Below are 10247 nucleotides of genomic sequence, written 5' to 3' on the forward strand. Positions count from 1 at the left end.
CCCCCCCCCCCCCCCCGATTCATGACTGGAATTGGATTGTCTTGTCATGAGTCCTGGGATGCTCCAAAAATTATATGCACATGAAGCACAGAGCAACCAGGTCTGGCTCCACATCATGGAGGGTGGGACCACATTAATCATACGCACTAGACTGAGAGAGGAGATTCTGGGTGAACAATAGAGGGATTCTGGATGAACTATTTAGGGCCCCATGTGGTGATGTTTGCTAGACATTTAAGGCTGGTGAAGAAGCAGAAATCATTAGAAATAGGAAAGAAGGCTCAGCTTGGCTGTGGGAGCATGCCTTCCACTGTCCTGAAGAGCACAGGACAGGGAAAGAAGGGGGAAGCAGCACTGGACCCCGAGAGTAGGGCAGAGGGCCTAGGAAGGGCCGATAGAGCTGTCTACCTTGGGGCAAGAGTCCTGGCAGCATTGAGGGAGCAGCATTCACAGCCCAAACAGCCCCGGACATGCTTTAAGAGCATGTCCTGGGTGCAGGTGGGCAGGCATCTGGCTACATCTGACATAACAGATAAGCTGGCCCCAGACAAAAGCCACCAGCCAGCTGACTGGCAGCCTGCCAGAGAAGACTGGCATTGGGAGGGAAGCCAGCACACCAAGGACAGCAGGTAGGCAGGGAAGAGCCTACATGCCGGGGAGGACCAGCATCTGGAGGAAAGCAGGAAGCAGGCAACTAGAGAAAGCCTGCATGCTGGGGAGAGCCAGCAACAGAGAGAGAGCTGGTACACCAAGGAGGAACAGCATACCGAAGATAGCTGGCTTGAAGGAAAAGGTCAGCTAGACATGGGAAGTCAGCCCCAGAGAGGGGGCAGAAGAAAAGCATTGCAAATCTGGACAGTCACAGGAGTGTCCAGTAAGAAGGGCACTGGAGCAGGACCCCAGATGGAGGAGCACAAGGGAGGAATTCCAGGATACAGTGAGGGTGTCTTGCACAAGAGAGAGCAACTAACCATGAGTTTGTCTATGTTACAGTTTCAGTTATAAATTTGTTATATTGGTAGAGACTGGACTGATCGTTTATAATTTTGACACTGATTTTCTAGAAGGGGACTTTTGGATCATTTTGAAGATTTCTTCAAAAACAGTTGGTTGCTGAAAGGAAAGGGTATAAAGGGAGGTAGGAGCCCCAGGAAGAAAACCACTGGTCCAGCCTGAGCATGTTAGACCCATGGGAAGGCTTCTGCTCAGAATAAGTTAAAGCAAAGTTGTGGCGAGTGAGAACAAAAGGACAACACACAGGCACAGACACCAAAAATCTTTATTGGTTGTTAGCAAGGCCCCAAGCAGCTGGGAGGAATATTCTGGCACATATTGGGTGTGTGTAGATGAAATGGGGCCCTAAATTGAAGTAGTGGGTTTTTAAAAATACCACTTGAATTTAGGGCCGATTAAACCACCGTGTTGTGCGCACACCCAACTTACCTGCCTCTCTGGTGGCAGGGAGGGGAGGGTGAGCTTCCAGCAGGCAGAGTAGTCCCTAGGCGGTGGGGGGGCTGGTGTTTCTCTCCACGATAGCAGTGCACACACCTCCCAGGAGGCACCCACCCTCAGGCACCTGGCTTGAGCAGTCCTGGGGGGCACCACAGCTATGGAGGAAAGCACCAGTCCCCCATGCAGCTCAGGCAGGCAGACAGGCTCTGGGGATCGTGGGGGGAATAAATCAGGCTTGACGCTTTTCTTGGGCGGAACCTGCCTTCCTGGGCTGCTGCAGAGCTTCCTGCAGAGCTGGACGGAGCCTGGTGCTTCACTTCGCGGCTGTAGGGGCAGCAAACTAAAACTCCTTTGAGGAGTTTTAGTTTGCTGCACCCCAAGTCATTTAAGGCACATTATGTTGCCAAATTTCCTACAGCGGCTGGAATTAATGTACAATATGCCACCGAGGTGGGCAAACACCGACACCATTAAACTGGTACAAAGGCATTTAGCCTGCTTGATAGTGTCATGCATACATGCTCCTCATTTTGTCTATACATGGCCATTGTAATACAACGCTGATTGTACATATACAGAGAATGAAGACAAAACTAAAATGTAGTCAATGTAGTAGCTCACCATGACTTGAAAAAAAGTCAGTGCAGGTAAAGGCCTGTTCCTTAGACTGCAGGCAGGCTGACCCCTGCGAAAGTCTGCAAATGCTTCTAAATGCATGGATCTTGGCTACAAAATTTACGGCAACGGGGGACTGCTATAGGGCTTTCAACCTTTTGGCTAGGGGCAAGTTAGACTAGAGTGCTCCTGATCTCCAGTGCCTCTGGGCTTGGGGCTTGTACTCAAGATGTTTGGCATGGATTTGGGAATATCTGAAGCGCCAGACTGAAGAGTCCAGAGGGTACGATACTTGCCAGTGGTAGCACTACACAGGCTTGAAGGATTAAGCTCTGCTCAGTTGAAATTTGGAACTTAATTCGGAACTGATTTGGCCTTGGAAATGAAATTAAAAAAAAATGTGGTAGGTTCCCAAATCAGTATGTTTGCCCAATATGGGCTATGTGTTTTACAGTCATGCTCAGTGTTGGCTGAATTTAATCATCTTCATAGATGGTTTCCATTACTGAGCACATGCTGCTTTTGGCAGCAATTTAATGAAGGCAATGTATTTAATGAGTTTTCCTTGAATGAGAAAGTAAAACAAGGAGCATTTTTTCCCCCATGTTGATTGGGGCTAATTGGAGAGGAAAAAATCTTGTCTTATATTTGAATAAATCTGGTAGCTTCCCTTGAATATATCTGTGTACCAAAGTATTCACCACTTATACTGATAAAAGAATACCCTTATGAACACTTATTTTTATTAATCTTTTCCTAACAATTTAATTTTTTCCAAACATCTCACAATTTCCTCTTCACCCTGATTTAGAACTATTTTGCAACACAGCAGTTTATACCATATTAATTTAATAATGTATTTCATTCATATTTTTATTCAAGTCTATGCAACCACAATTTTGGCCCTGTTAATATATTCTGGCACCTATCTTTATCACCTTGTTATTGTTATCATCTAAACAGTCAGGACATTTCAGGACTGTCTCAGGAAATTCAGAAACTTTTTCTTTTTCCAGTCATACCTGTGCACTGGGCAGGGCTAAATCCATTAGTTCTATGCAAAACAGGACTGAAAGTTAACTCTAATGAAGGTTGGCTGATACATTTTACGCATCTGTGAATAACCAATTTAAGAATAAATGGTTAAGTCAAAATATAATTACAAAAATGCTACCATTTCACTAGGTATCATTGCTTCTGGAGCTTTTTTAACCTTTATACTAAGACAAATATACCTTTAATATATAAAAAGAAGGATTTAACTGAACTAATGATATTTTTCTTTGTCTTAGAGTGAACTGCCTCAGTTTTATGAAGGCTGCAGGCATTGCTGCCTTATCCTGAAGGGGTAGGTAGGGAACAAGCTGCACACTATGTTAAGAACAGTATATTAAGCAGTTGAAAAAATATGAAACGTTATATTTGAGCACTGAGATCTTATCCAGCTTAAACTACCATTAGGTAATTTTGTAATTTACCACTGGAAAGAAATACATCTTTGAAGAAGTTTCCAGACCTCAGAGATTTTATATTTTACTTTGAGTATTTCTAAAAAGTAGATGCACTGCATCTAAAAGGTAGATATAACACACATAACATTTCGTTATCCAGTAGGTAATGTAGTCATCTAAGGTACAATTTAATTTTTATAGTTTTATAGTATTATAGTTTTCTTTTAAGTATCTCAACCTATATTTTAAAAACAGAGATCAATGCTTACTGGAACTTCTATAAAACTTAATTCAGCCCTGTATTAATAAATACAACTCCATTAATAACTAGGTAATGGTACCTGTTTACAAAAGAGTTTTTTTTCAGAGGCACTATAAAAAGACAATATAAAACACATAAGTAATGCAGAAGGCTTTGGCAAGATACTAAAAGTCAGATGTAACTGTAAGCCGGAAAGAGTCCCTTTGACTTCAAAGGAAACCCTAACATGCTTGAATGTATGTATGAGCTTAAATGTTTATCTGAATTGGGGTTTCTCAGCAAGTGTTTTTCCCTGGCGTGAATTTCACACTAAGTCAGAATTGCCTTCAATATTTTTCTTTGGAAGCATCCACATCTCTTACCTGCGGCATTAGTTCTTCCTCTGAAAACATCATCATATGCTTTCCACTGAGGAGTTACCTGGTAGGCATGGATGAATACAACAAATACCACCACCAGGCACATGAGTGGTACCAAAGCAGCAGTGAAAAGGGCAGCGTAGACATTTGGAATAAAGCACCTAAAAGAAAAAATACATAAAAGCAACAGTTTTATCAACATTAAGAACAACATGAATGATTACACACAAGCAGTCAAATACAGTCTCAAAGGGGGATATATTTTGCAATCTACACATGCTTTAACTACATACCTGAAGTAATCTCACTTGAGCGCATTGTTTTAAAAGGTTTTTAAGCATTTAACATAGCTAAACTAAAATAATACATTAGGAAATTAGTAAAGTGTCATATTTTTTTTAGCATGACCAGACACCAGAGATAAATCAACCTCTAAACTGGAACTAAGTACATTTTAACAAAACACTATACATTCTATGTTTATTTAATGTGATTTTTCCTAGTTACACAAGTTTAAAAGTACATTATGCAATTTTCCATACTTAGCCCTTAAAACTGCAAATGACATTTTGAAAAACATATTTTTTACATAAAACAGCTAAATTTAAAGGCAAGACAGCTATTTCCCATTTAGTTATTGGAAATTACATGTCACTTGTATTTTGAAGCCAAATGCTCTTTCACTTCCATTAATTTCTTTATTTTGCCTCTCTTCACCCTTTCCATATATTAAAATTGTAGCTTTTTAAATAGGATGTACAGGAGGCAAGCGGCTGTTGTGATACCTTTATTAGATAAACTGTGTAGCTGAGAGAGTTGTTGGACAAGATTTCAAGTACAAAGTGCCCTTTCTTCAGGTTTAGATGAACAGTCAAACAAAGTATCACTGAAAAAATAGTATACTCGGGAATGTGATATAAGGTATTGAGAAATGACACGATACGAACCACCACATGGGAGAACAGGCTTTGCTAAACACTCCAATAAAGCCAGACTGTGCTTGAGAACCACTGACCTGCACTGAGTCTGATGCAAAGCTGTGCTGTCAAATGAAGAGCTCTGGGAGTGACTGTGCCTGCGGAGGGTATGGGATTATGACTACACCCACTCAGAAGCTGCAATGTGGACAGCCTCTCCTTACCACTTGTTAAGTCATCCCAGCCATTTAAAGTCTAAAGGGAGCCTATGCTGATGTAATATACACACTGGAAAAGGCTGAAAAAAAATGTCATCTAAGTTTCCTCTGTACTTGCTTAGGCTTACTTCTGAATTGATCACAGCAAATCCTGCATGCCTGTATCTCCATTCTAGGGAACTATTTCAGGAAACTACTGCTTCAGTTCCAAGCACTGATTTTACTACCTCTCCTTGTAGAATCTAGATCCTTGCTAGGACTCTCTTGGCCAAATATTTGTTCAACCATTGCTGCTTGCTGATGGAAATATTGCACAAAATGATATAACAAGAGACAGATGGTAACTTCTTATCGTACTAAACATATATGTGTTAGTAAGGGTGTTTTATAGACATTTACCATAAAACCTGATCTGTTGAATCCTTTAATTTGATGTTCCTTGTGCATCAAATTCATTTTCCTTCCCAAATTGTGTTTCTGTTTAGTCTAAACTGCATTAAATGAAGGCAGACTGGTATAAAATAAACTCACTTGAAGAGATTATACTCTCTTCAAAGATGATCTTGATACTGGTATACTGCCCCATGGGCATGTGTACACGAGACACTAGCTGTGCAGTAGACTAACAACACTGAGCAGTAGTGTGCCAGGCAAAAACTGCGCTAATATGCTAGTGCACAGAAATATTAGCCCACTGATCAGTAAGTATTACTAAAAACCCATGCACCAACCCTACTGCACAGTTGCACGAGTTACTGCACATGGATTTAGTACTCAACTTAATGTGCAGTAACTACAGTGCATCAATGAACACGTGGACATGCCCATAAGTTCTAATATCCCTTTTTTGTTGTTTTTGTTTTGTTTTTGTCTTTTTTTAACTTCACAACTGCAGTGAATTATATGGTTCATGTTCGTAGACAGCTGTCTAGAAGCTGAAAAAGGCATTAATAGAGTATCTAGACTCTACTAATGAAAGCCACATAAAGAATGAAAATTCACAGAAGTGGATCATTCTCATCAATATCCTTGGGTGTTAGATCAAGTAACATATTAGCAATTTACAAGGTGAGGAATACACAAAGCCATTTTGAATTAGGTCTGAAAAGTTTAAAACTCATTTTTGAGTCTTTTTAAAGGGTGGGGTGGTGAAGGCCAGTGTTTCTTATATGTTTTATGCATGCTCTGTCCTTACATGTAGACAGATATTTCATGCCTTGCATACTGAAAAATGTATGGGATAGGACTACAGAACAGTAAGGAAGTAGGTATTCCGCTACATATCAGAAGCTCACATTTATTTTTTATTAGTGTACCATTTGTCACCTTAAGCTGTGCCCGCTCCAGCTTTCTACCATTTGATGGCAATGGATGCAAAACCTCTCCAATCCCCAAGCAAACTATGGTGTGAAGAACAACAGCAAAGACTGCATGCATTCAGGAATCATCTATATCCTTATCAACACCCTAATTACCAGCATTATTTGTTTAAAGATTAAAATTAATCTACTGCAGCACAATTTTCTACTTAACACTTTTTCACACACCACATTTTTGTAAATGAAACCTTTAATTCATGTAAGGACAGAGCTACCTGCATGAGTAAGATGTTTTGTACTTCTACATCCTGCTAGTTACTAGTACTGCTAATATAATCAAATGGGAGCAGAGTGGCCTATACTGAGTTATTAAGGTTACTGTTAGGAAACACCTAGCAGTTAAGTCATCAGGCCAAGAGGAATAATAATTAAGATTCTGGTTTATTTGTTCACCTCCCCGCCCCCCTTCCTTTTGTAATTAGGAATCTGAATTACTTCCAAAAAGTCATCTTAGGGCATGCCCACTTCTTTAGATACTCTTTTGGCAACATCTTCTTGGGAAAAGGGAGCGGTAGCAAAGGTCTTTAGCTTCTTCAGGCAATTTTTATCTAGCTGCAATTTCATAGCTTTAACACAAGCTTTGCACTGCAGACTCAGAGAGCTACCTCCCTATTCCCAACACATTTCCCTTGAGCAAACCAGCATCTCAGTCCCCATCTATTTCTTATATCTTTCAGAAATCTTGTTACTACCTTAAACTTACATTTTTGCCATGTTAACTCCTCACTGTTTCTGCCAAGGAACTCCTCCTACTTTTACCTTTCTCTGTCACTTTTGACACTGTACCCATTATTATTCATTCCTATAACCCAGGGGTCATCCTTTGACTCATTCCTCTCTTTTATCTATAATACCAGAACTGCAGACAGATCCTAGTGCTTGCTGTAACAATGTTTCCAAAACCCAGCCTCTTCTTCCTTCTACATTTCACATAGAAGTGTTTATAAGCCTTTTTTCTCTGGTCTCCCCAGTGGTAACATTCCCCAGACTAGTATTACCTCGCTCTTCACCAGCCTCACCCTCCTCTGTTATTTCATGCTAAAGCCACTTACTGCATGTGTTTTCCACAAAAATCTCTACATTTCCCTTCTTACTATAAACCTATCATGGACCTACTCCAGATCCCCTGTGAAGAGGCATTTCAGCTGTGAGACCTAGGGATAATTTTGAAAATATTTTTTCAAATACAAAACCTCTTAAAGACACATTTCCCCACAAGATATAATGATTTAATTTCTATTTGAGGTCATAGAAAACAAAAATCTAGGCATATCCATTATTATAAGTATGAAAGACATGCTTTTAATTCTACCACTAGAAATCTTTAAAAAAGAAAAGATCTTGAAAGATTTGGTTCAAAACTAGAAATAGACTTAATAAATGGAAATGTTTTATCCACCATGGTCAACTCTTGTTACAGAAAGACCATTCTATCTTAATGTAGTTTTAAAAACTGCTTTAAAAAGACTAATAATACAGAATGGATTGGGGCATTACAGGTCAACAGACGTAATTGTCTTCTTTTGGAAAAAGAGGGCAACCAGATACATTGTCTACATTTAAATTAATTCACTAATTAAAATAACCTCATCTAGTGGCCAGCTGGGACTAGGACTCTTCTATCTACACCTATTCTTATAATTGATACCTAACAAGGTTAGGACTCTTTCAAGGGATAAGCATACTTATACACCCCTTTTCTTTATTTTCCTATGGTCTAATGAAGTGAGCCTGGGTTCATGAATGCTTATGCTCTCTTGTATCTTATTTAGCTAATCTATGAGGTGCATATCTATCCTACCTTTCTTCTTCCACCTTAATACATACTAATGTTCTTTCTTGAATCTGAATAGGACCATACCCTCCCACCCCACATCTTTTTTTCTAGATGTTAAAAAAACGCAAAAGCAAGAAAACAACTGACATAAGGGGCACATTGCACATTACAATTAGTTGTTAGTACAACTACGTAATTTGTTTTAAAAAGGGGGGGAGACCTTTGGCATTTAAATACAATAATCCTAGGAAGTATTTCATATTAGCAATGATTTTAGCAGGGATTCCCTTCTAAGAAAATACTTTTAAAAACCATATTTGGCAAAAATACAGTTTTATTCTCTCTCTTGTCTTTAGTTCCAAGGAGAGTTTTCCAATTGTGGAAAGTCAGGGGCCATGAAACACTGCAAATGTTCTGGATTATCAAATGATTAGAATCCTCCTAGGTACAAAAGAGAAGCAGTAGGGGGCCACTCTTTTGGCTGCTGTAACTGTTTTGTGAACTTTTCTGAGATATCCGAGAATATATCTGAGAAGCTGTTCTACAGTTATTGTGAATTTGTCACAGTAACGATGAATTCACAAAAAATAAAAGAGGAAAATGTAATGCAGTATAGTAGCAAGAGGACACTGCACAACAACCACATACCCCAAAAAAAGGGCCCTTAGTTTTGGAATTCCACAAGGATTAATTGCGTCTCCAGTTCCTTTCAACCTCTTGGGGAATTGGTCAGAATGTACACAACCTGCCTATGTGACTGACTACTGTTATGATTGGCTGTTGCTGCCTATTGCCTCACTGTGAAGGCCTATTGGTTGGACAACATCAGGTCATAGAGGAAGAAGAGCTGGCTGAAGCTGTACTCAAGCAACATGGAGATAAAGTTGGGGAACAGAAGAAAGCATTTAAAGGAATCTACAAGTACTGTGTTGTCTCCTTTAATGGATGCTATATATATACAGAACTGGTCAATCTTTAATTTCTCACTGATGCTAGGCTTTCATCTAGTTCTACCTTCATGAGGATAATAGCAGTTTCTGTCATCATCAGCTGGTTACCTTCAGTTTCACGTCTTTGTCATCCTTTGGTCAGACACAGCAATTTGCTATACCTAGGCAGGAAGTCTGTAGTGCTTAGGAAATCCATAATACAGGGTGCTGCAGCATGTCTCCAAGACTACCACAAGCACACAAAACCTGTCTTATGATTTCTATGCAAGCTTCCTGTATAATATTTTAAAAAAGAAGCTTAAGGTCTCAGAGGGTATATTCGGAGGGCTGCGTGCAGGATGAAGACTAAGGTACAGGATAAAGACCGTGGTCAATACCTACACTGCAAGTAAAAGGTGCATTTTTTGGCATTGCATTCTCAAAGTACAAACTTTAAACCTATTCAGAGAAAACACAGAGCTACACATGCTTCTTCCTTGGGGTGAGGAAGTGGGGAGGGAGTGGGGAAGAAAGGAGGAGGGGCAATGAAAGAACAAACAGGGGACAGATGTTAATCAATCACAGTGCTTAATGCCCTGTTGGACAGTGGTGATGACTGCAGTTTAAGAATTTACATAAAACAGAATACAATTATCTGATCTCCACCCAACCCTACTTCAGTTTTAAACTGGTAGTTGAGGGTACAAGACTACCCAGGTGCATATTGCTTTGGCTTTGTGCCCGAGCGCCATAAACCTCAATCCTGAGGAAACTCTTTGAGAAGATCATCAAGGAGCACATTTGTGATGGGCCGGCATCAGAAATGATGCTCAGGGGCAATCAGCATGGATTTATTAGGGGGAGATCATGTCAGACCAACCTGATTGC

The 10247-nt window shown here is 40.0% G+C and overlaps 1 protein-coding gene across 1 annotated transcript in view; it reads right to left on the reverse strand.

Annotated features, from left to right (window-relative positions):
* The window catches only part of ADGRV1 (adhesion G protein-coupled receptor V1), a 576350-nt gene that overhangs the window by 112712 nt on the left and 453391 nt on the right, over window positions 1–10247 (reverse strand). The window contains exon 86 of the mRNA XM_019518182.1: window positions 4143–4300. Within this exon, the coding sequence (XP_019373727.1) occupies window positions 4143–4300 (158 nt within the window). The remainder of the gene's footprint in view (window positions 1–4142; window positions 4301–10247) is intronic.

The sequence above is a fragment of the Gavialis gangeticus genome, unplaced genomic scaffold (assembly GCF_001723915.1).
Source record: "Gavialis gangeticus isolate Ggan-Ray unplaced genomic scaffold, GavGan_comp1, whole genome shotgun sequence".
Taxonomy (NCBI): domain Eukaryota; kingdom Metazoa; phylum Chordata; order Crocodylia; family Gavialidae; genus Gavialis; species Gavialis gangeticus.